Source organism: Amblyomma maculatum, chromosome 1, assembly GCF_055883805.1.
Source record: "Amblyomma maculatum isolate TAMU_Amacu chromosome 1, ASM5588380v1, whole genome shotgun sequence".
Lineage (NCBI taxonomy): Eukaryota > Metazoa > Arthropoda > Arachnida > Ixodida > Ixodidae > Amblyomma > Amblyomma maculatum.
Genome location: NC_139344.1, coordinates 183,583,911 through 183,611,460, shown reverse-complemented (window position 1 = coordinate 183,611,460; position 27,550 = coordinate 183,583,911). Strand labels below are relative to the sequence as shown.

Genomic DNA, 27,550 nt, shown 5'->3' with positions numbered 1-27,550 from the left:
CTTTTTGGGAGCAGTATTTAGCAATTTCATTATATTTTTAAGGCTTAGCAAGTAATTGGTAATGTAATTTAATTGCTTTTGAACAGTAACTTTGCCAAGTGTGCTGCCAATTTACCACAGGATAAAAGACACCAAGTGTCTATTAGGAATGAAATAGATTAAGACATGCCAGCTGGACTTGTGAATGTAATCAGGTAGCTCAAATGGTTTCTCTACTTCTGATTGGCACTTACTTCGGAATATTCAATTGGAAGGCCCTGTTGAACATTCAATAAAAAAATGTTACAACTTAAACTGCTGTGTAGTTTGCACAATTTCTATAACCACATAAGCTGTGATTAAACGAAGTAACCCTGACTCCTGAAGATCTGCCACTGAATGCAAGAGGAGGGTCCAATGTGCGAGGTTAAGCCCCAACAAAGAAAAGATCGTGTCAACTCTTCGGGTATATATAGTGTTCCTATGGTCTATGTGTCATATGAATGCATGCTTGCCTGTCGCCCGCTTGGAGCTGCCATTTCAGGTCAGTGCCAGCAAAATAAGAATTAAAACTGGAAGCCTTAGCTAAACTGCCTAATTGGAATGTTCAATTTATTCAAACTGGTGCTTCGAGTCTGTGCCAAAAGCATATTTAGAAATTTTGCAACTGCAAACCTCAATTGAAAATCTTTTTTTTCTTGACTGGGCCAGTGTCTCGATGAAAAACATACCATACTGCCCATATCGCAACTTTCACATAATAACAAGTCAAAAGACGATGCCACTGCACTGACTTGAACAAATCTCTGAAAGATGGCAACTATAGAAGTATGGGCGGGGAGGCTCCATGAAAACTGCTGAGTTAATTCAGATACAGGGCACACTCAGTACAACTGCACCTTCCAAAAACAGGAGTTTGCATTATGTACCGTTTTTTCTGACTTACAGATTGATCAGCCACACTGCTGAGCCATAATGCAAACCCAGTTCGCGGTCATACATATATAGTTTCATATAAGTACCAAAGGCAACCAAAGCAACCTCGAATATTCACCAGCTGTTGCTGCCTGCAGTTTCTTTCTGACAAGCGATATTAACCGGCCATACAGCCTGTATTTCCTGTCTCTATCAGATACATTAAACACTGAATTATTAATTGCGACCACGTAGCCTAGCTGATTGCAAAAAGGAATTCGGAGGTAAATAAACGCAGTGCCATAACGTACAGCCTTAGAGCTATGGAACGGAACACTGCACCAACTGCGTATTTGAAGGCGGAATACTTTCGGCAGAACAACGAGATAAGCAGCCCACGGGGAGCCTAATTCCCTTGCGTCGAATGAAGCGCACAATGCACAGCCGAACCCGAAGCCCAGAGCTAAGCAAGAAATTGCACTACACGAGAAAAACTTTGTCTGCAACTGTATGTCACAATCAAGCGCGTCCAAACTCCGTGCTTGATTGTAGCAACCAAGCGCGGATTTCTCAAATCCTCCTTACTAAACCAGAGATTAACAAGGAGATTAGCGAGGAGGATTTGATATATGAGTACGCGAAACGCTTCGACTGAAATAGGCATGGAAATAAGCCATGAGTACACGTGCGCGACCAACGCGCCAACGCCATGCCAACGCCGCCGATACCTACATAAGTTAAAATTATTAAGAAAATGAACAATAACTTATTTTAAGCCACAATTTTAAGTTATAAATTAGTATTATAAATGTTTCACTTGCTGTTGCATACATTTTTTTCTTTTGCTTAGTTTATGATGACGTAGGGTGACGTATTTTGTGTGTGGCAGCAGCGATGCGTGTCACTAGTCTCCGCCTTTTTTTTTCGCGTCTGTAACTTTCATGGTGGCTAGCTCTTGTACTCTTTAGGAATGGTTTTTCGTCGGCCAGCGGTGTACGCAGCGCAGCGTGTATTTCTCATTTAGTGTGTTAGAAAAGCCATAAGGAGTTCGTATATGAAAATGGCATTTAGGAACATTCTTGAATATTGTTCTCGGTATGTGAACAAACTGAAAGATTACGGTGCAACCAGAAATCCTACCCCACCTTATGAATTTATGTGTCAGGTTGGAGATCCTGTCTTACGAGCCCGCGCAGAGCCGGTTGATCCGGTGAAGGTCACTAGCGCCGAAGTTCAGAAGGTAACCAATTTATCGTGTACGGTTCATCACATAACGACGGATGGAGAAAAAACTTTGGGTTTGCGAAAGCTCTGTTAAGAATGGTTTTGCATGGTTTAGCAAAGTTTTACACGGTTTGACAGTTTGGATTAGGTGGATGCTCAAGCTTCGCCTTAGAGCAGACATGATAGCGTCTTTAAAACGACCTTTTCATTCCGCGTTTTTTATATAAATGTTTTTGTTGAAGTTCGGGGAAAGGGGGAGGAATAAAGGCGCATTACCTGTACTTCTTGAAGGTCACACCTCATTTTCATTCCGCGGGCTTTTTTTTTTTTATATAATTTTGGAAGGGAAAGCAAGGTGCAGTGTCTAGTCTTCACTCAAGTTCATTAAGACCTAGCGAGGCCAAATCAAAAATTGCATCCCGAGGAGTAGAGCTTACACTCTGACATGATGAAGTAATCCTACAGGCTGAACGAGCCACGAACACACTGCGGTATTTTGAGTGCTCGCATTTGCACTTCTGATGTCATCGTACCTTCTGGAGCAGATTCCGAGAAAGGTGGCAAAGTTTGTCGTGATAAAAGTGCCGGAAATACAAAGAGGCAAGGGTAACTGAAGCTTGGAGCTTGTGAATCTTATAAATGCATATTATTATCACTTGATCGATGCTAAAAGCAATAATGCTGACATATTGGCACCATCGTGTCTGGGATTTATTGCAATCTAGGCATTTAAGGTTGACCATGTGCCAATTCGATGCGCAGGGGTTCTACCTTTAGCGGTGAATTTGCTGTGTAACTGCGGGTGGGTGCAGTTTCGAGCCCACTATTTGCAAACAAAATCAAGATGCAGTGTCGTCTGTGGTAATGCACGAAGGGCTATGTAAGTAGTACCTCTGTCACATGGCACTCTTGATCCTCTTAGGGTCAATGGTCAATGCAGATCGGGGGTCGTTACATTGCCACTGTCATGTAATCGAGCCTGATCCTGCTTAGCTTAGTTGTGATCCGTAAGTGTACTTGAGGTTTTCCAAGCACAATCAAAAGCGAGTGTGAACACTATCACCCTTAGTGAGGTTTAAAAAAATTTGCAGCCGATTGCAAATGAAAAGTCTGCGTACTAGCACTGCATAGCCCTGCAAAATTTTTCTATACATTTTTGCACTTTTTTATGTGATAATGCAGGGCATGAGCAAAGCAGATTTTCTAGGCTTTCGGCATCACCACGTCTTGAGCAGTGAAAGAAGGCTCCAGATCAAAGAAAGGTAATTGAAGAGCAAGGAAGTGCGCTTGAAGGCAAGAGTGAGCACAAGCTGCTTCACGATGTGCGAGTGGCATGGAGCCAAGGTCTAGCGAGCACTAAGCTTACACGTCGGCTGCCCGTGAAGGCTGAGGGATGGCCCACACAAGGGGAGAGAGGCCGAAGTTGAGGGCATGCAACTACTTGCCTCCTCAATGACAGCTACGTGAAGTGTGCATCGCCACCTTCTCTTCCGCGCTTATAGTTTACAGACAGAGAAAGGTTTCGAGCAGACATCTGGTGAAAACCACGATTGCGGCTAGTAGTGCTACACACTAAAAAGAAGGGAAATTATTGAAATAAAAGCACAAATGTTATTGTATAAATTGATTTAAATGTGTGACAATATTTTCAGTGCAATCTGCCTGCTTATACAAATAAATGTTAATTTAAAATAATCTCGGCGCCTTGCTCTACAGCTGTGCATGCAAAGAAGGCATTGCCAAGTTTGTCAGCTAACATTGCGACCATTTCAGCTGCATCTTTGCACATGGCTAGCAAAAGTATACCGTCAAAGAAGAGGTTTTGATGAATCTCAACTTTCACCATGATACAAACTAAGTACCAGTTCTTAATTATAATTGAAAATTCTGATGTAGCACCGAATTCTTCAATAATGCTTGAAATCCTCCAAAGACCGAAGGCCTTGTGCCAGCTCAGTAGATGCCTGATAGAGAATTAGTATAGAAAGTGCCAGTGTGGCAGGCATTGATCCCTTTTCAGGGCAGGCGTTTGTCAGTGCCACAGGAAAAATTTCAAGTAAAGAGGGAAAGGTTACAGTACAGTATTGTGAGTCTGAAGACACCCTGACTCCACAGCAGACCGACGGACCAGGTCAGGTTTGACCAAGTGGCACATTAACCCACAGCAGGATTTCTCGTAACAAGTGACACCACCATTATTTTACATTCCGTTGTTTCCTTCTCTTAGCATTGCTGATGATGGCATCATATCAGGGTATATTTTGCAGGCAGCAGGCCATAAATGTAGAAAGTGCTCATCGCCCGCAGTATGGCTGACAGAAAGGGTGATTGCATAGTCTAATGTGACAATAATATGTTGCAAAAGAAGGCACGCTGCATCTAGTTCAGACTTCTCAGAGCTCCATGTGTTTGCATCCAAGAGAAATAACTTATTTGGAAAACTTCCACTGGGTCACGTGGCCGTCAGATGTCAAGCATATTGTATAGTCAGATGTAACTCAACAAAGCAGCAAGCATCCCTCAGAAGAGTCCTTCCAGTCAATGGCATCGGCTGGTCATCATGACGTTGCAGTTGATGCCCTTTCGCAGAGGTACCTGCTAACCACATGTGATATAATGCTACCGAATTAACTGTTATGCCATGACAAGACCATGCTTTTGGAGGAAAAAGTTATACTCGCATTCTGTACTGTCTACTAGAGAAATGAGATAGTGGCACTCACAGCACTGGCTTAGTGGCTTTGGCATTCAGCTGCTGAGCCCGAGGTTTCATCTTGGTTGCTGTGGCCATATTTTGATGGATGCTGTTGAAGATCAGTCTAGACAAGTGAAAGATAAATGGAGACAACCACTTCATTTATGCATGACTGTGGCTTCTACATCTTCATTGCTGTCTTCTCCAAACATTAGCCCATCCCATCTGCTTCTCTGGGACGGAGCTATCTCACAGTTCTACACACAAATTGGAACATAGAAAGCATATGTTAGTGCATATTAAAGGGTTCTTTAGTGTCTAAATTACAGAGTCCTCTGCAGTGGCATCCTTCATAGCCCGTGCATCTCTTTGGGATGCTGAATTAAAAAAAAAAAAAAAGCGTATACCAAAACATGCCATCTATGCACCAAGATCGCTTTACTCAGTACCCAGACTCTGGCAGTACATATTGAATATAACTGAATTAGGATTGGAGCAAGGTCATACTGCAACATTGGAAATGGAAAGAGTAGGTCAAAGATGGTTGGACAGCTGAAGTCACTTGTACCTTTCAGGACACGGATATGATGTGCATTTGGATGAAATGAACGCACATTACACATTTCTATCACCTGTTAAAGGCTTGACTTTGCTTGGCTACCAAACATTAGATGCCTTGTATGTCCGTAACTCAGTGAAAAAAAGATAATTTTGTTTTATGAGACGCAGTGATAAATGAACATTTATGAACTTTTGGAGTAGCAGTTGGATCACTGAACCTCTACAGACTTACACCCCATTTTGGTAGCTCAGTTTTAAGATGTTTGACTGCTGATCCCAAAGATGCAAGTTCGCTCTTAACCGTGGTGGTGGCATTTCGATGGATGGAGGTGAGATGCAAGGTGCCCATGTACTCTGTGATGTCAGTGCATTAAAAAAATCTCAGGTCATCAAAATTGAGCCCTCCAATACATTGTTCCTATATTACATTGAACTCTATAAACCTAACCAAACCTTTACAGATTTCTGTTTGGCTTGACAAATTTGGTGAAGTTCATTTAGACTGGCTTTACACTAATGCAGTAGCCAGCTGTCTCTGTGCTGCTAAAAAAATTGTTCTAATGAATTCACAGCAGAATTGGCTATGTCACATGCCTCTGGTGATGCTTTTGGGATTAAGTACTTACCATATCAGCAGCAGCTCATAAGGGCTTTTCCTCCAGACTTTTTCAGGTGTTCTTCTTCAGTGCGTGTTTTTTTTTTACTACTACTCAACTGTTCTTTATTATTTACTGATTTTTTTCACCAGCCGTAAGGACTTGCATGGGATTGCAACTGAAGCAGAAACTTTTTCTGCCTGCTGCTTGAAGTTTTCTGTATTGGCATGCATACAACAAGTTCAAAAATTTAGTTTAATCAAGAACTACAAGCAGATGTACTTATATGAGACAATTTTTTTTCTCCTTTTGTGCACTGTGTCTTTGGCAAACAATCCAAATGTTCCGCACTTTTTCACATGTTCAAAGGTTCCTGTTCAGCTGAGTTAGGTGGCAACTATCTAGTGTCAATAAAAGCAGCAGCTGTCTCTCTCGCACAGCTGTGCTGACTCCTGCACCAGTGTGACAAGCACTTCCTTAAAGGAATATAGACACCAAATTTTGTTGGAATTTTTCTTTTTGTTAATGATGCATAAGACATTCCTGTATAAGGATCACCACGTGGTTTTTGCCTACGACCGCTAAGTAATTTCTAATTGAATTTTCTTTTCTCATCAGTTTTGGTATCGGTTTCAGCAGCCGAGAGATGGCTGTGACATCACAATCAAGTCTAGGTCACGCGTGGCATGGAAAAAACAGCAATATAATCGCTGGCTCTTCACATTTTGTAATGCCTGTCCTTGAGGCAGGCTGGTTTTAGGGTTCTGGAAAATTAGAATGACATGAACAATTACATCGCTGTTTCATTAATTCCTCACGTGACGTAGACTTGAATTTGACGTCACAGCATTGCTCGACTGTTGAAACTGAAACTGGCGAGAAAAGAAATTAGAATATACATTATTCAGCAGCCGTTGACGAATATCAGTGAAGCGATTCATGTACAGTAATGTCTTACGCATCATTACAGAAGATAAAACTTGAACTTAAAAATGAAGTGTTTATATTTTGGAGAATAGTTCGGCATCGAATACATATGTGTCATGAGGCAGAAATGTTTATCGCCTTCAGAGAAGCACTTTAGTCAACCAGGCACATGAACATAGTTTCATTATTTTTGTGTATTTATTTATTCCTGCGTTTCTGCCTCTTGTCAGTCCATTTATTGCCAAGCTGTTCTTCTGAATACACAAGCTATGAGTAAGCATCCATCCTCTTTGCCTCTTTCTTCATGTGTGTCCAGTATTTTGCTCAATTTTTGTCAAAAAATGTGTACCCTCTTGTTCTAGCTACGCCTATACATTTGCTAGGAGCAATTAAGAATGAATATCAATGCTGAGTAAATGCTTTGTAAAATCCTATAGGCATTTACAAAGCACAATGCATAATACTGTTCTACATCCGCAACATATATTTGCTCAATTTTTTCTACACAATGTGTGAGCCATTCGAGAAATTCTCCACTTATTCTGTTTATATTTGCTCTTGTACAGCTTTGCTTATGATGTTGCATTTTCAGATAATTGCCGTGATGAAGAACGTCATGATCAGGACTCATTCAGTGGGCATATCAGCACCTCAGGTCGGCTGTCCACTAAGAATCATTATGATGGAGTTCCCTAGCAAATACATGAAGCTTGCTGAAAAGGACGAAGCAAAGACACGTCTGTATCAGGCTTTTCCACTGAAGGTTTGTATATCTTGTCACATTCATTATTTATATCCTCTCCTGTTCTTTAGACCAAGTCTTAGTTACTGACTTCTCACATATAGATCTTCATCAACCCAATTATGGAAGTAACTAACAGCCAAAGGATTGTCCTTCCTGAAGGATGTGAGAGCATTCGAGGTTTCACAGCAGATGTGCCAAGATACTATGAAGTGAAAGTGTCGGGTAAGCACTTTTTGATCCACTTCAGTGTCAGATGAAATGCAAGCTAAATAACTATAATGCAGGCACAACAGCACAACTATATTTGCACTCAGAATGCAGTACATGTGGGGTCTGTTAACACTTCCTTTTTTCTTGAGCTGGAAGGCTTGGATATTGATTTTTGTGTGGGCAAAAGTAAGCAAAAAGCCCTTTGATAAAGTAATATCCTGTGATGTGGGGAACATTACTCTTCTGCAAGCATTGAAAAATTACCAGAAATACAGACTAGAATATATCTACCTCAAGGGTACAAAGGGATAGGTTGTGATTTTTTATATAATGTACATTTTCTAGTATAAATTTGCCGTTGCTATATACAGTCCAGCTGCAGTTCGTCTTTTGTTGTTATGAGTGCTGTGCACACTGTGGGCATCGCTGTGTATATTTTGGATGAAATTTGTATGAAATAAGTTACAAACTTGAGATATTGCTTTAATAAGAAATGTCTCTCTGAACTTAGACAAAATATTTAGGAAATTTAGAAAAGAGATGTTCAGGAGGGAAATTTCAGGGGTCTTCGAGAGGGCTGCAGCTACGTTATATATAGAAAAAGAATTGAAAGCTGCAAATGAAACTTTGGAATTGCACTTTGTACAGTACTAATCTCCACTACTAGCAATGCATTTCAGCAGCATCTCACCAGTAAAGTTGAAACTCCAGAAAAAGAAGGGAGACAGTCACTTTAATATTAATGCAACATTGAGCGCTTGCTCAGAATGCTTACCACACTGAGGCATGCTCTCACTGAGCATGCTGTGGGTGCCACCCAAACCATGCCAAGGTGGCTCGTTGGCTTTGGACTAAGGCTGGTGACACAGCAAGGTCACAGTTGCAATCTCATTTCAGGGGAGGTGAAGTACAGAAGACCCATGTGACGTTAGTGCACATAAAATAAATGAGTCTACTTCAGCCAACAAATATGTAGGTGCCGAACAGCAGGAAAGATGCAAACACAAAGAACCCTAGGTCTCATAAATTGCTACACCATGACCTCCTGGTGCAATGTCTCTTATGACCCATGTATCTGTGCATGGCATAAAGTCATTCAGCTTAAAATTGAGTAGCTATACACGATCTCGCCCTGCTTACTACAAAGGGATGCTCTCCGCAATAGTGGCAGCTAGTCATAGCTGAGGCCATGTCTTCATGCACACCAGTGGAAATTCTCTATTAGAAGTATCTATCAGCAGCTTCAAGTTTTTCTACATATACTTTTCTACAAATACCTAACGGGTTACCCTAATTTGCAATGGACCAGGCTATCATGGTGTGGGCAGGAACTTGTGAATATGCATAGTTAATATAGTAAATCCAGATCTCCTACTCTGGCTGGAATTCATTGATGCATGTTGAAATTGCAAGCAACTATGCAAAGGAAGGACACTAAGAACTGCGAAAGTACGCTATGATTTGCTGTTTTTCCTTTCAAACTTCATGTGCACTGAGGACAGTGTATTATGCTGTGTATGAGCCCAAACCTCCCATATCCTTCCTTCCTGCTATGTTGTGGGAACTGCCCATCCAATGTACACATGATGCGGGAGTGTCCCATGTTAGAACACCGATATCCAGCATTTTACTCCACCTTCTCTGAAACTTGCACCCTACCTCTTAGGATATCTGATTTGTCTCACCAACTCTAAGCGTGTCCATAACATGCTATTTGAGGAGCAGTAGAAGCTTTGCCTAGATTGCCAAACTGGCCATTTGAAATAAAATTTTCTGTCTCTGTTTCTCTCTGTGTGGGAGATGAGAGCAGCTGTTCTGTCTTACCCGCCTTGTAAACTTGAATGAAATGCATACCTCCCTAATTCAGGGCTGTTTCCAAAGATGGTGGAACACCTGGAAGGTGTGCATTGTGTGTCATACTAAAGAGGACAAGCTGTCGGGCTAGTTGGTTTTTCATTGTTTTTTGCATCGCATAGCCAGACAAAGACAAAGCATGGAGGAACAAGTAAGACACACGGGCAGACTTATTGTTGTCTCATGGCCTAATGGATCACTGTTCCATCGGCACAATTATTTGGGACCTATGACCCCTTTCCCAAGCATTACACCCCAAAGAGCCGAGCACCAGGCCTGGGGAAGCTTTTACCCATTGAAAAAACCCGGCGGCACCAGGGATCGAACCTGGTAACTCTCGAATGCGAGGCGGATGCTCTACCACAAGGAACGAAGAGAGTTACCGAAGTCAGAGATGCTATGACATCTGGCAGGGGTGCGCGTCATGGAAATGTATCATGGGTGTTGCGACCCCGCCTGCCCGAGCACGTCGGTACGACCCACAATACGACCAATGCGGTGGCAGCAGTGGACAAGTCCTCCACGCATGGTGGGAGAGCTGACAGGATCCGTTTTGACAGCTCGACGATGACCAAACGTAAATTGGTACAGGAGCGGTCCCCGGCGTGGGCGTCTGCCATTTGTGGGACTTAGCTCCTGGTAAGGGGATCGTCCTGGGCAATTCCATGTTAGCCTGGAGGATATTGTTTGGCGAGCTGTAACTCTTTTTCCCAAATAGTTGTGCCGATGGAACAAACAATAAGTCCGCCTCACCCATTATGTGGCCCTCAGTCGATGGGCACAGTGTACCGCTGTCAGGAGCCATAATATGACACTTCGAGCTGTCCAGAAAATAAGCTGCACTCCCACCTCCTCACTGCCTGTGTCGTTATATGGTTATAACGTCACTGTGTGTTGTTATACTAAAGAGGTCACCCATGCAGTGCAATATTGTCATCGTCAACAGCTGTCCTCAAGTGCATTGTCATTGATGGAAACTGTATAAAAGAGAACACTCTAAACTTTCAGTCAAATGTATTCATTTACATCTAAGAAGCTGTATGGCTGAGGGGAAACGGAACATCCGCCAAACAATGGTCTCACCATTTCATAAAATATTTGTCTGATTTTATATGTTTGTTGTGCACAATGTACACCCTTGGTCAAAAGTCCTGAAGACAAGTGATTTTCATCTGAGCTGAAAAATGGAACCGTAAAACCATCATTAAAGGCCAAAAGGCATTTAAATTGCTTAGAATTTCTTTCTTATCACAGCTAGAAAATGCCTCATAACATTTCAGAGTAAAATTTATTCTTTATTAGCACCGTGATGTCTTCATTTTACGGCTGAGACCAAAATTCCTTGGCTCCAGGTCTTTTAACCAAGACTGTACATGCTTGCTGTTTTAGTCTTTTCTGTGGATGAATGAAGGAGTGCATTATAACAATATGCAGTTTCTTTGTTTTTGCAGCAAATGTTTAATACATATAAGTGCAACAGCTTATAAACTGTGTGTAATTTAACCAACTTACGGCTTAAAGGCACCAAGCACTTTGTTGAATGGTACACACTCCTGCAATATGCTTTTCAGTTGCACACAAGAAATTGCTATACTTTCTTCTGTGGCCAGCCCTGACTGCAGTCTTTATCAGTCACCTTTGCATAGAAATTGTGTTTTTTCACCCTGATTTATAAAGAACTGTGCATAGCGCATTTTGGGAGGGATCTTTTATTTTAATTCACTTTATCCAGAAATTTTAAGCAACTGATTTAGTTTCTACACCATTATAGTATACCTTGTATCATCAGGGAAGTTGGATATGCGTTTGACTGGTCATGAAACGTTCCGGAAATTTCCCCGAGAGTTTGAGCAATCCACTGACTGCATGAGAAATCCACTGACTGTGGTGGCAGAAAACAGCAGACAATGTGCCCATCCACATACTCTGTCACCCACTGCTACACAACGGTGCAGAAAACGTTTTGCAAACACACTATCCAGAGCCACTGAGATTTTTTTTTTCTTTTTGAGCTGTTTAGACATCTTCTGTGGGCATGAAGCTTGTAAAACTCCACTTAAATATGACTTCCATGCCTGGCAGCTATTGGATGTTCTTATGGGCCTTATACACAAAAATACAACCTTTTAAAATAATATTCCTGACTGCAAATTTACTCTGCTACTCAGTATATCATAGTTGTAATTTAGTTGCTCTAAATGAAAAAGCTTAATGTCCAGGAACACCAAGCCACTAACTGGCCAATATAGCAGGCTTCCCTACCATTTTGGGAACCACAAGGCTGTCCAGATATATTCTTAGCAGAACCTTTGCTTCTTAGGATAAGTACCTGTGTGTGGAGTGTCGTAAGGAAAATGGCATAGTAAGTTTAACTGAAGACAGTATAAAACATGTAGATGATACAGATTTTTATTGCATTATAAAAGAAAGTGCTTGCACTGGTACAAGTTGTACGCTTTCCTAGTTATATCTTCGCCTGCATTCTGCAGAATAACTAGGAGGTATGTGGACATGCTCAGTGCTGAGTATGGGTGAATAATTCTAATCTATTCAAATCGGAGGCTGCCCCTAATATGCACATTGAAATGATGTGGTTACTCTAGGTGGCATACAATGACACTATTTTATAGCATTTCATATGATCTTCATGACCAGAAAAGTATCTGAAAATCTTTATTAGCATCTAAATTCTGCTATAATGTGCTCTACGGCAGTATATGCTTTTGTAATGCTTTCAATTTGTTGTCTGTAAATGATAGTGCTGGACACATTGTTGCATTGGTGATAAGCTCCCCTGGTTTTGTCCTCAGGTCTCAACCAGTATGGGGAGACTCATGAATGGCAGACACACGGATGGCCTGCTAGAATTATTCAGCATGAAATGGACCACCTCGAAGGCAGTCTTTTCATTGATTTCATGGACTCCCGAACTTTTAACTTCAACTACTGGCATTTGATCAAGAGGCTGCCCAAGTCAAGAATAAAATAATGTCATATTTTGTAAAAAATATAGGGCAAAATAATTTCATTGGAAAAGAAGATAATAAACATAGAAAACTGTTGAAAAAATTTATGTATGCATTGGTATATATATATATATATATAATATAATATAATATAATATAATATAATATAATGTCACGTTGTGGTGACAATGCTGTTGGCGACGAATGAGACTGGAGTTGTGCTCAAATGAACTCTATTGGGCTGACTTATAACTGACTTGCGACTACAAAATCGCTAAGGAATCGGCGGCGGCGATAGCAGCAAAAATGCCCGGCGTTCGTCGATCTACGAATGCTCATTGCGTTCGGCAGTGCTCAATTTAAAGTTGACGCGGAAACATCTAGAGGTCCGTTCGATTCACCTGCACTACGGAACTGGTTCACGTGGTGCTGCACTTCACCATTCGTTTCAGCGATGCAAGATCGCGCCCTCTGCACCACACCATTCGTTTCAAAAAGTGCAGATGTCGTGCAGGTCGAGTTCACGAAAAGTTCAGCAAAACTGTGCACCTCCTCGGCAATCAGTGCCGAAATGGTGCAGCGGCAGCCACCGCATGAAAGCAGACGACAGCTTGCGCGGCGATGGCTTGCGTGTTGTGATAAACAGTGAAGTGACTTATTCCACTCGTCAACGAGAACGGTGCCTGTGTTTGCCAAAGAAACGACGACGCGTACTTCAAACCATGTCTACCAAGTAAGCATATGCATACGTTATGGTTCATGTTGACTTCAATCGTGATCGAAGTTTGCGCTTCGTGCCAGCTGCCGCATTGTGCGCATACACATACATCGATCGAGGCTGGTTCGTGTCAACACTTCATTGCGATGTGCTGTTTGAAAATTGATCTTATATTCGGCATGTTGGCGCCGGTTGATGTGAGTGGCAATATAATTCAGATAGCCGACCACATGCGGTCGGCTTTTTTTTGTACATATATGCATCGCATATTCATGAATGAATGAATTCTATCACCTGTGTACATGCCGCTCGACAAAGGCTCTAATCATCCCAAACATGAAGATCTTCAAGTATACCACATCGCATTAAGTACGTCTTGTGTAAATGCATATATATGCACCTTTTGCGGCAGCTGGCGATCGAAGCGCACATGCAGGGACTCCGGAACCCTTTTTTTGATGGGGGGGGGGGGGGGGCAAATTTTGTCAGGTCATATTTCTTAATTTTCATGTAATTTTGACTTTATTTTTTATTTTTATTTTGTTTTATTGTTATTTTATTATTTTATCTTAAATTTTTAATTAAATTTAGCCCCAAATTTACACTTTGCAAATTTAGTTTTACGCAATTTGAAAGCATGTTTTACCCCTAAAAAAGAATGAGGCCATGAATTGTTTGCAAATACAGCCTTCTAAAACACTATCACACTTCATACTTTCAAAATACTCGTTGCTATACTCACTCAAAATTACCATGTTTCAAGTTCAAGCAATAGAAAAGCTGGTTTAAGAGAATACATAACTTCAGGGAGCCAACAAAAGGTGCATGTTTAAGGGTCCCAACAACTTGCCTTCAGATTATTTGCGAGAAGAAATTGTTGGCTCAAGGGTGCCCTATTCTTGCAATCTGTCAATTTTCACGCCAGCGAACGACACTTAGGCAAAGAAATGAAAAAATGCCTTCATTTGGTATGAAATATATAAACAAAACCTTAATTCAAAGAAGTAGTAATAAAAGCACTTCATTTTAGAGCAGAAATCAACCGCTCAAAATGAAATATACACCAGTTAAGGAAGTTTGCGCACGGCCTGTTTCAATCCCCTGGTTCTTGCTCAACTGTGGCCAGTCATTCAATACGTTTTTTTTTAGTATTTAGCTCACGCAAAGAAAATGGTGACAGTCCATGCTAGCTCATTTACAACACAGTCTACATTTTAACGTCCTAGAATTTGAGCGCTCATCAAAGTTATTTTAGTGTGAGCAGTGGGAAGGTTGGGGGGGGGGCGCCCCCTCGGTTTCGGATTCCCTGCGCACATGGTCATGATTGAAATATATAATCAGCATGCATCACACAGCATGCGTGTGTCTACTTCTTGAGTATGCGTAGCTGATACCTTGACGTACTCGATCGTGTTCTCGTTGACAACTGCCGTTTATTACAAAGCACAAGGCAAAAGCATAGCGGCTGGATAATGTCAAAACTTCGTTGTCATGTGCTATTTGAAAATTCATCAAGTTAACCGGAGCGTCGGCTGACGCGATGTTGCACACAGCCGGCCGCAGCTTGTTGGCGACGCCAAGGCTAGCAGACGGCCCGGCCTGCACTCTACCATTTGTTTGTAAGTAGCTGGTGCCGATGCTGCACCTGAACTTTATGGAACTGGTGCTGGACGCTTGCGGCACCGCCGCAGAACTTTACGGAACTGGTGCAAAGAGTGCAGCTGAATCGAACAGGCCTTAAATAAACCAGCCAAGGGATACTGAAAAATTTCGGTTGTGCTTGCCAGCGATCATTCCAGATTGATCTCGGTGCATCTCGCGCTACAATGAAAGCGATAAAGGGGCGTTCCGCGATACCGAGCATGCACAAAGAGCACAAACTCGGTCCGTGCGCCACAATCAAAAGTGGTAAAGAGGAGGAAACTTTATTGAGGACATGGCTTCCGAAATCACCTCCGCGGGAATTATATCGGAGGCCATGTTGAGGAAAAATTGGAGTATTCTTTCTTCGTGAGAGTGCGCTTCACCTCAAGCCGCCACAGGGGTGGTCGTCGCTCGATAACGCTCGACGACCTCCTTGGCCCAGGACCGTGATGGCGTGTTGCCGGCCTGGATCAGAGCTAAGCAATGCGGCCTTCCACTGTTCTGAATTGGTAATGTGCAGGCGCTGGTTCCACATTTAAGCATGATGTGTTTTAGATCTGCCCTCTGATCACCGCAAAAGTAACATGGTGGGCTGTATTCGCCTGGATACCATTGTGCTAATTTATGTGGATTAAAGCACGTATTTGTCAAGTTTTTTGAGCAGTATTTGCTGTGATTTGCTGAATGTAGGGTGGGGTTCTGGATATCAGTCTGTTGTTTTTTATACCAATTAGTAATTTCTTTGTACGTGGGGTACGTCCCTCTCGCGAGCCGATCTTAGCTCAGAATAACGCACCTCCCGGCCTATGACGAATCCTCGGGCATACTGGTGCGCCGCCTCGTTTCCAGGGTGATACTCGTGTGCGGGGGACCCACAAAATTTTGATCGAATGTGCATTTTTAGAGTGATCAAAAGCCTTCAAAAATTTGGCTGCTGGTTGATGAATTCTACTGCGAAATTTCGAATGGCTGTTTTCGGTTCTCTAAAGATGAATTTGGATTTCGTCTTGACAATCGCCAGAGCTACAGCTGCCTCTTCTACCTCCTTGGGGTTCGTGCTTCGTTTATTGTAGCTGAATTTTGTGATACATGTGATCGACTAGTGCCAGGGCATAGGCTCTCTTATCCCGTATTCTGCCGCGTCGACATACGTCGTTTGTGGTAGATTAGAATAGTTTTTCTCTAATGATTGGGTTCTAGCTACCCGACACTGCAGGTGAAACTTTGGGCGTGTGTTTTTAGGTAGTGGAGGGACTTCCAGTATTTTGTGTATTAACGGGGAAGCAACATTACCTGGGAGTGTCTACCCACGTAGTGTATGTCAGTCTTTTGTAGTAGTACTGTCTTCCGGTCGATGTTGCGGTAAGTCGCTCATACTGCGCCGTGAGGTGTGCTTCAGTCTTTTCTTCTAGTGTGTTATGTATTCCCAGTTGCATGAGTTTTTCGGTAGCTGTGCTAATGGGAAGGCCGAGTGCCGTTTTGAAGGACTGCCGAATAATGGAGTTGATCGCTTCTCTTTCTTTGGCCTGTAAGAATAAATAGGGTGTGGAATATATAATGCGGCTGCGAACAAGGCCGCATGCCGGCAGCTTTTGGAAAGATTTGAATGGTTCGGGGCATTATTCCCCCCTTAAAAAGGCATTGCCTTGATGCTTCCAGAACAAACGGAGAAAGCTAAAGAAAAAAGTTAGAAATTAAAGCATCGGGGGCCCTTAGCGCGCGTAATAGGGCGTACTACATGCTTAATTTCTAGGTGCTCACGGCGCTGCTGGGATGCTGTGGCACAGTTAGAACTGACCTCGTAGTCCAATTGTCCAACTCGGCACAGGACCTTATTTTGTAAGGGCCAAACAATCGGCGTAAAAGCTTTTCACTGAGTCTACGGCGGCGAATTGGCATCCAAACCCACACTTGCAATTGGGTCTCCTGGCTTATACTCTGCGTCATCACAGTACAGTTGTATCGTCGGACGTCGGTACGTTGCTGGTTTTTAATGTGCAGCCGGGCGAGTTGTCGGGTATCCTTTGTACGTTGCAAGTAGGCGGCGACGTCGAGGTTGTCCTCGTCCGTTACGTGCGGCAGCAATGCGTTAAGCCCGGTTCACACTGTGGAAACATTTGGTCGACTCTGTCTGGCGACAGCGTATTCGCGTAATGTCAGCTACCCTGTCACACGGATTCAACACGAACTGTCGCAGTCATGGACGATATGGCGTCTCCCAACCGCAAGTCGCCCCCTGCTCACGTGAGTCCAGACCAACCCCTCTTTGTACGCTCTCAGAAAACGAAAGCTCTCTACAGTCACGGCATTTGTCACGGTCAGCTCGTTCAGAGCGTTCGGCCGCCTCGACCACGCCGAGCATGCTCGCCGCCAGAGCAAGGGCGGAGGCCGCCGCGGCGCGAGTGCAAGCATCTCTAAGAAAGGAGCGGCTGTGAGGTTGGAAAAAGCAAGACTCGAAGAGCAGGAAAAGAGCACAGCTGCAGCAATCGAGCGGAAGAAAGCCGAGCTGGATACAGAGTTAAAAGTTGTGGGCGATTCCTCTGCCCGAGGGATGCGTACGACACACAGTGGGCCGTATGACAAACATCTTTAATCTCACAGGGATCGTCGAAGTCGGTGCTAGGTCGTCGTCCGGGTGGCTGCGGGTCGTTTCCGTGGAGAGCGCCAGGAGCGAAGCAGGAACGAGGAGGCAGGGACCAAGAGGGAGCGACGGCGGCGCGAGGCTTCGCGGGACCGGTTATCCCCGAACGAGCGGGGAGAGGGAAACAGGCACCGCGCAGGGGGCATTGGGATAGTGGCGCGGCCTTCGAATGCGCGACGCGCACGGGCCTTACGGATACGTGGTGCAGGGCCCCACATCTTCCCCCCCCCCTCAGCGTCCGACCCGGGCTACGCCACCAGCCGGGCCATGTCCATGTCCAAGCCCGGGTCGGCGTAAAATAGGCTTGTCGCCTGGCTCTGGCGGGATGCCCTCTCAGCTGGTTCGTGTGACGGGAGAAGCAGCAGGCATGGCAGGACTGTTCCGACTGGTCCCTCTCCGGCAGCGGCCACATCCTCGGGGTCACAGCGCAGCTGGGCTCGGCCACGGATACGCCTGGCAGCGGCCCTGAGCTGCTGCTCTACATCGTTGACCCCTGTCCACGCGGCGCCGTGCTGGATGCACATTGCAGCAGGCGTTTCCGCCCCGGGCACACCTGGCTTCCTGAGGCCCGTACTCCAGGCCTGGGCAGCGGGCTCCAATCCAGACTCGTTGAAGACGGCCAGCATGGCCGCGCTGGTCACAATGATGGGCCACAAATCACTATAAACTAGGGGGTACTCCCTGTTTATGTGTCCCCTCCTGGAACCATGCGCTGGGTGCGGTTTCCCGCCCCAGCGACGGTGGTTCATCTGGCTGCTGCAAAATCTTATCAGAATGCATTCTGAAAGAAGCAAAGACGTTAGACAAAGTAGTGCACTACCTTGGCCTTAGGTTATAGCGTCGGTTGCGAACCGGGTTGCTACCTGTACGCCTTACTTTGGGGGAGATCGCAGCATCGCTTTGAGCTTCCCCCGCTTCGCAGTTATCGTCCTTGCGAAGGTGGTAAGCTTTCAAGTCTGCGACGTGCACCGGACCAGCGGTTTCTCACCAACAACCGGAGCTGGTAGGTGAGTGGCGTAGTCCGTGCCGTAACTTCGAACGGTCCAACCCACTTGTGCGCTAGCGACGCGGCGAAACCACGCGCTGCGTTACTAAGCGGGTGCGTTCTTTTCAGTACCAAGTCGCCCGTGTTGAAAACGACGTGACGACGACCTTTGTTGTACTGATCCGCTTGCTCCATGCGCGCGACATCGAGGTTTTAACGAGCCGCGCGCTGTGCTGCCTCAAGGCGCTCGCGGAGCTTTGCCGCGTACTGCGTAAGCGGAGGGGACGCGGGCCCCGCCGCGTCAAGTAGGGCGTTCTCTAGCGGAAAAGCGATCTCTTTCCCAAAATTCAAGTAAGCAGGTGTCATACCCACCGACCTGTTCATGGTTGTTCTAGTGGCGAAAGCCAGTTCGGACAGCCGTGCGTCCCAATCTCTGTGCTGCTCGGTCGTCGCAACCAGCATACTCTTAACATTCCGATTCACTCTTTCGGTTATGTTGCTCTGAGCGTGGTAGGGACTCGTTTTCCTGTGGCGGATTTGAAGCGCCCGACAGGAATCAACAAAGACTTTGCTTGTGAAATACGAGGCATTGTCTGTAATCAGGTCGGAAGGGAAACCGAAACGAGTGAATGTCTCCAACAGTTTCTCCCAAATCCGTTCTGACACAAGCTTCCTAAGGGGGAAAACCTCAACCCACTTGGAATAGTGGTCCGTTATTACCAGGATATATTGGTGTCCGCGCGCGGAGCGAGGGAGGGGTCCCATGATATCGCACGCGACCACTTGCCACGGATAGTTGCTAACTACCGGCTTCATCATGCCAGCGGGTTTCCCCGCCCGAGGCTTGGCTACCTGGCAAACAGGACATGTACGGGCGTAACCCAGCACATCCTTTCTCATACCTGGCCAGGTCGCGACACGGCATAACTTGTCATAAGTCTTACTGCCGCTGCCATGGCCTGCCAGCGCTGAGTCATGGAAGTACTGGAGGAATCGTTTCCGCAACTTCCTCGGGACCACGACTCGGAAGGGGGATGCAATCGCCTCTTCCTCATCAAGTTGGGGGATGTAGCGGAGCAGTAAGCCGTCATCGCCCAGCAGATACGCGTCGTACTTGCCCTCAGCGTTCCCGGTGCAAGCTGCACTACTCGCAAGCCCTGTCAGCACCCGCTGGCATAGACCGTCTGCTTCCTGGGCCTCAATTAGCTCTTCCCTACTGACCGCTACTCCCCATGACAGATTTTTCTCTGCCTCGCTTCTTGGCAGGCGAGTAGTCGCCGCCACCAGCTGCTGCGCGGCAACTCTGTCCGCCTCCTTTCTCTCTTTAACTACGCAGGGCGCGACACTCGCGTCCGCCCTCTCCTCTCCACTAGCGGCGACGCCGCTTTCAGCAATGCTGGTCTGCGCCTTTTCTGCGCTTCTGCCAGCCTTCAACGGTGCGCGCGATAAAGCATCAGCCACCTTATTCATACTGCCCCGGCGGTACTCAATGGCGTACGCGTAACTTTGCAACGTCAGCGCCCATCTCGCGAGTCTGCCTGCGGGGTTTTTCAGCCTCTTTAACCACGAAAGTGCCTGGTGATCTGTCTGCACGGTGAAAACCGCTCCGTCTAGGTACATGTCGAACTTTGATAATGCGAACATTATCGCCAGGCATTCCTTTTCGGTCACGGAGTAATTCCGCCCCGCCGATGTGAGCGTGCGGCTAGCAAACGCGACAGGGCGCAGCTTGCACTCGTGTTCCTGCAACAAAACAGCTCCTACACCGGCATCACTAGCATCTGTCTGCAAGACAAACGGCTTGTTCAGGTCGGGGAGGCGCAAACTAGCGGTGTTCGCTATCGCGCGAGCCAAGGCAACAAAAGCGTCGTTCTGTTCCTTGCCCCAGACCCACTTCGAGCCTTTCCGCAACAGCTGGTTCAACGGCCTAGCGAGCTCTGAACAACTAGGGATGAATTGTCTGTAAAAGGCAACCATTCCCAAAAACCTCTGCAAGCTTTTCACGTCCGTCGAGCAGGGGTAGTTCAGAATTGCCTGCAGTTTGTCATCGTTCGGTCTCAAAGTGCCATCATCAACCACAAATCCCAAGAGGTTCACTCTCTTTGATGCCAACTGCACTTTCTTTGGGTTGATCATTATACCCGCACGTCTCATTCTTTCAAGAACGGAATTCAGGTGAATGAGATGCTCTTCGAACGACTGTGAGAATATCACGACGTCGTCGAGGTACGCCATCGCGTAGTTGAACCTTACGTCGCCCAGCACGATGTCCATCAATCGCATGAACGTGCTCGGTGAATTAGACAAACCAAACGGGAGTCGATTAAATTCGAAGAGCCCGCGGTGACAGGTGAAGGCGGTTTTCTGAATGTCACCTTCCGCCACCTCAATCTGCAGGTACCCTCTGCTTGCATCCAGGACTGTGAAGAACCTTGCGTTCCCTAACGCGTACATTACAGCCTCGATCGACTGGAAAGGGTACGCAACCGTAGGCGTTAGTGAGTTGAGCTTTCGATAATCAACACACAGCCTGACCGAACCATCTTTCTTTGGCGCTAGAACCACTGGGGACGCCCAGGCACTTTGTGAGGGTCTCGCCGCGCCGGTATCAATCATCTCGTCAAGGGCGCTGTCGAGAAGCTGTCTCTTATGCGCGCTTAACGGCCGCGGGTTACATCTGAAAGGGCGCGCATCACCCGTTTCGATCTCGTGCTGAAGCAAGTCGGTTCTGCCTGGTTTCTCTGTGAAGCAATCCGAAAACGGGAGTAAAGTTTCCACGAGCCTTCGGCGCTGACTACCGGTTCCTGAGAAGGACGCGATAATTGCTTCTAATGGGCTACCATTCAGTGTCGCGGGGGAGCTGTCTGCCACAAAAGCGTGGACGCTCGCTCGCTCAGCGACGCATTCATGTTTGGGTGCGCTAACAAAGGGAATGAGGGGGGTGAAGGGGCTGTAGCGATAGCCGTTCTCCCCCATGTCAAGCACAATGCCTTTGCTCGAAAGAAATATCTTCCCAGAATAACTGGTATGGCTAATTAAGCCGGGCAGTTAGACGAAGCGATGCCTCCGCTTCCTGCCGTCAAAACGCAGGACCAGACGCACCGCTCCTTTCGCTTTTGTCGTCCCTGCTGCTAAGCTCAAAGGGGTTTCTGCTGGCCTGATACGGATGTTACATCTACGGCAGGCCTCGAACGCATCATCACCGACCAGTGACAGAGTTGAGCCCGTGTCAATGAGTGCCGAGTAGCTTTGACCAGCTAACCGCACTAGCATAAAAGGGCTCGAGCGCGACAACATTCCTTGCGCTCTACAGGCGAGGGGGACAAAAGCCTCTGCGCTCCCGGGGCGGTCGCCCGGTGACGCGGCGTGGGAGTACATTTCCCATTTTCCGCCGTGGCTACCACGAAATTCTCCCGCCGACGGCGACAGGCTGGTGTTACCAATTATGGCCGCCGGCGGTCCGCGTTTCCATGCATACGCCTTGCTTGACACTCTCGTGCCACGTGGCCCGGCTGGTTGCAATTCCAGCAAAGCCGATCGTTCACCTGCCGCGCGGTCGGGGGATGCCGCGTTCCACGAAGCGGCTGGGGACGTCTTTCCTCTCTCTCCGCGCCTGTGCGGACGTCGCTGGCGAGCCCAGCTCGACGCCGCTGCTCGAACGCATACGGGTCAAGAGCGCGAGGAATCGCGGAGCCTTCCGCTGGCCTTTCCTGCCCTACCGTCATTACGTCTGCGCCTCTGGCGCGCGGCACGGAGTCTTGGCCTCCGGCCCAGGCGCATCGCGGCTCTAGCGATTCGGCTGGCCTGGGGGGTGGCTGGTAGCGCAATTCAGCGAGTAAATCCGCCTGTACTACCTTCGCTTCCTGTGCTAGGGCCTCGAGGTTTGCAAAACCACGTCCCCGCAAATACAGCTTGAAGCGCGGATGGCATTGCCTCATCACGCGCGTGACCTGTTCTAGATCGGTTGCCGTGGGATCTGCCCTCTTGTAGAGCTCCTGCATTGCGCGTACATACTCGAGGAGGCTCTCCTCTGGGTGCTGTGTGCGCAACGCTAGCTCCTCAAGCATCCGGCGTTCGTAATCGGGCGGCAAGAACTCGGCGCGGAAGCGATCTGTGAAGTCTGCCATCGACTGGAAGGCCGGCTGGCAGCGTCTCCACCGCGCCGCGCTCTCAACAAGTGCCACGGGGATTACCTGCGCTAGCACCACGTCGTCTGGGGAACCCAGTGCCGTCTGATAATCCTCGAGCTCTTGCAAGAACTCGTGGACTGACTTCACGTCCGTGTAGCCGGAAAAGGAGGGAATCTCTACATTTATCCGCGGACGCGAGACTGTCGCCGCAGCTGTGGCTTGGTTGGCGCTAGCCACCGAACCGTGTTGTCGGTGGTTGGGTGCCAGTTGTGGGTGATTTCTCTACCCGAGGGATGCGCACGACAAACACTTCGTTCATCTGCCTCATCAGGGCGGCCGCATCGGTAGCCTGCGCAGACTCTACCGCGTCCCTCACCTCACTTCCGGACGCACTGGCGTCCGAAGCGGCGGCCCTATCTGGCACGTCTTTTCTCGGAGGCATTGCACTTAACAACTAAGGCCGGCCGGGTGCCGCAGAACTGCTGCACGCCACTACTACCACCTAGCCCGCGTCAGGAGGCTAGTCACAAAGGCTAAACACTTCATAAAACTAACATATGCACAAAAAAATTAAAACACAAACCGCCCGACACTAAAAAACACACACATAACCCAAAACAAAATTAAAACACTGTACAAACACTACTATATTGCAATCCGCGTCATCTGCACACACGATAGCCCTAAACTCAAAATAGCGTCGCGCCTAACATACAAAGGACCGGCCCGTCGTGTTGCCGTGCGCCGCCACGTTGGCAGAGAAATCGTCCACATGGGTGCTAATTCAGCCCCACGTTGGGCGCCAGTTGTGGGCGATTCCTCTGCCCGAGGGATGCGTACGACAAACACACAGTGGGCCGTATGACAAACATCTTTAATCTCACAGGGATCGTCGAAGTCGGTGCTAGGTCGTCGTCCGGGTGGCTGCGGGTCGTTTCCGTGGAGAGCGCCAGGAGCGAAACAGGAACGAGGAGGCAGGGACCAATAGGGAGCGACGGCGGCGCGAGGCTTCGCGGGACCGGTTATCCCCGAACGAGCGGGGAGAGTGAAACAGGCACCGCGCAGGGGGCATTGGGATAGTGGCGCGGCCTTCGAATGCGCGACGCGCACGGGCCTTACGGATACGTGGTGCAGGGCCCCACAAAGTTATGCAGTTGGAAGGCTAGCGGCCGCTGCGGAAGCACTAGCCGAGGTCCTGGAAGCTGTCGTAGATACGCACGGCGGGGAGCATCACATCTGTCGGACTGTCTCCGAGGCATCCGAAGACCGCGCTTAAAGCACTTTGGACTACGTACTTGACCAGGCTCACGTGCGCAACAACCGGCGTCCGCAATTGCAGCAGCATGACGGCGGGGAGCACCACATCTCTCGGAACGCTACAACGGCACCTAAGGGCCACGCTCCATACACATCAAGCGCTCGCAACCAAGGGGTCACGCCGAACTTTGCGAGTCAGCAAGCTGATCAAGCTAATGCTCCGGAGCTGACCGCCATGGCGAAGTATCTGATTCGACGCGATCTTGTGAGTACCGCGCTTATGAAGTTCGACGACTGCCCTGAAAACTACCGGTCGTGGAAATCTATGTTCAAGGGAATGACACGGACTCTTGAAGCCACGGCAAGCGAGGAACATGAGGCAATCATGTACCAACTAGCTCAACTTTCCGTATTATTGCAACATGACCTTCTTGTGAAGTGGCTTGGGACAGAGTTGCCAAGCTATGCAAAGAGGCTACGTTCAGTGCACGTGGACAACCCGGAAGCCGGGCTAAAGATAGTCTGGGAAAGACTCGAGGAATGTTATAGCCGCCCGGAAATTATAGAAGAGACAATCTTCAGGAGAATTTCAAGCTTCCCCAGATTGTCAGAGAAAGACACCCATAAATTGAGAGAGCTTGGAGATCTGCTTCTTGAAGTTGAAGCTGCAAAAGAGGACCCTCACTTGACTGGGCTAGCTTATCTGGACACCGCAAGAGGGGTAAATCTCATCATAGAAAAGCTGCCACACCGCTTGCAGGAGATGTGGATCACAAAAGGCCCCAAGTACAAGCAAGATCATCAGGTCGCCTTTCCCCCCTTCTTGATCTTCTCCAGCTTTGTCAGGGACCAGGCGAAAATGAGAAACGACCCCAGCTTCAAATTGAGCTCAGCAAGTAGCACCCCTTCAAGTCTCCCAAAAGCATACAGTTGGGCAACAAATGAGGGCATGAGAAGAGCACCCATCTCAGTCCAACTGACTGACGTGGGGGGGGGGGGCACTGAGCATCCACCCCCATACGCGCCATAGCTGCAGGATGCAACCAAGCATTGTCCTCTGCACAAGAAACCTCACCCTCTCCGGAAGTGTCGCGCCTTCAGAGAAAAGCCCCTGGAGGAACGGAAGTTCCTGCTGAAAGAATATGGGATCTGCTTCAGGTGCTGCACTTCTACAGACCACTTTGCAAGAGACTGCAAAATAGTTCTCAAGTGTGCCGATTGTGGTAGCCATAGTCATGCCACACCACTCCACGCAGGAAACGTCACCCATGGGCCTTCTGTCCTTGAGCACAGTACTGAAGATGCCAGAGGAGACTAGGATTCCTCACTTGAAGTATCGTCCAATTGTACAGAAGTGTGCGGACAAGGCTACAGTGACAAGTCGTGCTCAAAGATCTCTTTGGTTAAGGTCAGTCATCCGAGCCAGCCTCACAAGACTGCAGAAATGTATGCCATCCTAGACGACCAGAGCAACAGGTCCCTTGCAAGAACGGAGTTCTTCGACATTTTCGGTTTTAATGGACAAACTTCTGCCTACACTCTAAGGACGTGTGCTGGAATTACGGAAGCAGTTGGAAGAAGGGCATTCGGATTTCTCATTGAAGACATTCACGACTCCTTGAAGCTGCCCTTACCAACACTCATGGAGTGCAACGACATGCCTAACAACAGGAACAAGATTCCTACACCGGAAGCGGCTTTGCATCACCCTCATTTCACATATCTGTAGCTAGATTTATTCCTTGTTTCGACTCGGAGGCCAAAATTCTCGGGAGAGACATCCTCAGATTACACAAGGTTCGACAACAGCGCAATGGGCCAGCTGATGCACCATTTGCTCAGAGACGACCTGGGATGGGTTATCGTAGGGAATGTCTGCGTAAGTCGAAGCCGCACACCAGACTCTGTCAACAACTTCAAGACAAACGTCCTCGAAAATGGACGTCCCTCCCTTTTTGAGCCATGCCAGAATCACTTCCCGGTCAATTGGAGAAGATCGCAAGCACTCTTGAGTTGATACACTGCTTCCAACCTGCTCAGCATGCTGTTAAGAACGACAGCTATGATAATGGAATCGCCGAAATTTACGCTATTCCAGACTACGAATGATAACAGACCTTCCCTTTCCGTGGAGGACAGGAAGTTCTTGAAGATAATGAATGGCGAGTTCTCACGGGACGAATCAAACAGTTGGGTAGCGCCTCTTCCCTTCCGTTCCCCAAGACCTAGGCTTCCGAATAACAAGAACCTGGCCCAGACACGTCTCGCTTCTCTCCAACGGACCTTGAAGATGAAACTAGAATGGAGGGAACAATTCATAAACTTCATGGACAAGATGTTCAAGAACGGCCATGCCGAGGAAGCCCCACCGCTTCGAGATGGAGAATGCTGGTACCTCCCCATCTTTGGTGTTTGCCACCCGCGAAAGCCCAGTGAAACGCGAGTCGTATTCGATTCTAGTGCACAGTTTAAGGGCGTATCACTGAGCAGTGCGCTGCTTACTGGACCAGACCTGATGGACAGCCTGCTTGGAGTGCTCATCCGATTCCGGAAAGAACCTGTAGCCGTAATCGTGGACATTCAGCACATGTTCTACTGCTTCCTGGTGCGAGATGACCATCGAAATTATCCAAGATTTCTGTGGTTCCGCAACAACGACATCCAAGATCACATAGTGGAGTACCGAATGAAGGTTCATGTGTTTGGAAATAGCCCTTCACCAGCAGTTGCAACCTATGGACTTCGAAGAACAGCACGAGAAGGAGAGGAAGAATTTGGCAGCGACGTCAGACAGTTCGTCGAGGGAGATTTCTATGTCGATGGTGGTTTGAAGTCTCTTTCTACAAACAAAGAAGCCATTAGTCTGATACGCCGCACACAACAAATGCTGACAGCATCAAACCTTAGGCTCCACAAAATAGCCTCTAACAGCCCAACCGTGTAAGAGGCATTTCCTGAAGAAGACCGCGCTAAGGATTTGATGGATCTTGATCTGTATAATGATGCACCGCCGATCCAACGCAGTCTGGGAATTTTTTGGGACCTGACGAAGGACATCTTCACCATCACGACTCCAATCCAAGAAAAACCATTCACTCGGCGCGGTGTCTTATCAGTGGTGAGCAGTCTGTATGATCTACTTGGGTTTGTTGCTCCAGTCACCATTCAAGGGAAGTGCCTCCTCCGAGAGCTAGTCGCCGAGACATGCGGCTGGGACTGTCCACTTCCTGATAACAAGAGAGCCACATGGGAGACTTGGAAAGCCTCCTTACAAGTACTCGAGCAGCTGGCCATACCTCGCACTTATGTCCCTACCTCACTCACCACCGCACAGCGCCAGGAACTACACATCTTCTCAGATGCATCAACCAAGGCTGTGGCTGCAGTGACCTACCTCAGAGTGATATAACCATATGGCGCCGCTACGTCGAGTTCGTCATCGGAGAAGCTATGCTAGCACCGCATCCGGAACACACCATCCCAAGGCTGGAGCTTTGCGGTGC

The 27,550-nt window shown here is 47.3% G+C and overlaps 2 protein-coding genes across 6 annotated transcripts; both read left to right on the top strand.

Annotated features, from left to right (window-relative positions):
* Nucleotides 1-1,807: 1,807 nt before the first annotated feature.
* Nucleotides 1,808-12,770, top strand: LOC146205081 (peptide deformylase, mitochondrial-like). 5 transcript variants are annotated; one of them, XM_084589767.1, is made up of 6 exons: nt 1,809-1,989; nt 2,060-2,134; nt 3,301-3,380; nt 7,490-7,660; nt 7,744-7,864; nt 12,517-12,770. In XM_084589767.1, exons 4-6 carry the CDS (start codon nt 7,502-7,504, stop codon nt 12,693-12,695), a joined length of 459 nt encoding a protein of 152 aa, XP_084445893.1. In that variant the 5' UTR covers nt 1,809-1,989; nt 2,060-2,134; nt 3,301-3,380; nt 7,490-7,501; the 3' UTR covers nt 12,696-12,770. The 5 variants fall into 5 exon arrangements, with proteins under 5 accessions (XP_084445890.1, XP_084445893.1, XP_084445892.1 ...); XM_084589766.1 differs by lacking the exon at nt 3,301-3,380; XM_084589765.1 differs by having other exon boundaries at nt 1,809-2,134.
* A 13,603-nt stretch (nt 12,771-26,373) lies between these two features.
* LOC146205080 (uncharacterized) lies at nt 26,374-26,991 on the top strand. Its single transcript, XM_084605982.1, has one exon. It carries the CDS (start codon nt 26,374-26,376, stop codon nt 26,989-26,991), a length of 618 nt encoding a protein of 205 aa, XP_084462108.1.
* The last annotated feature ends 559 nt before the right edge of the window (nt 26,992-27,550 follow it).

Bases quoted from the DNA above. Each gene is read 5' to 3' on its own strand.
- LOC146205081 (XM_084589764.1), top strand. From the start codon at position 1,949: ATGAAAATGGCATTTAGGAACATTCTTGAATATTGTTCTCGGTATGTG. The intron at 2,135-7,489 runs GTAACCAATTTA...TTGCATTTTCAG, and splicing joins CTAGCGCCGAAGTTCAGAAG to ATAATTGCCGTGATGAAGAA. The intron at 7,661-7,743 runs GTTTGTATATCT...TCTCACATATAG, and splicing joins ATCAGGCTTTTCCACTGAAG to ATCTTCATCAACCCAATTAT.
- LOC146205080 (XM_084605982.1), top strand. From the start codon at position 26,374: ATGGACAAGATGTTCAAGAACGGCCATGCCGAGGAAGCCCCACCGCTT.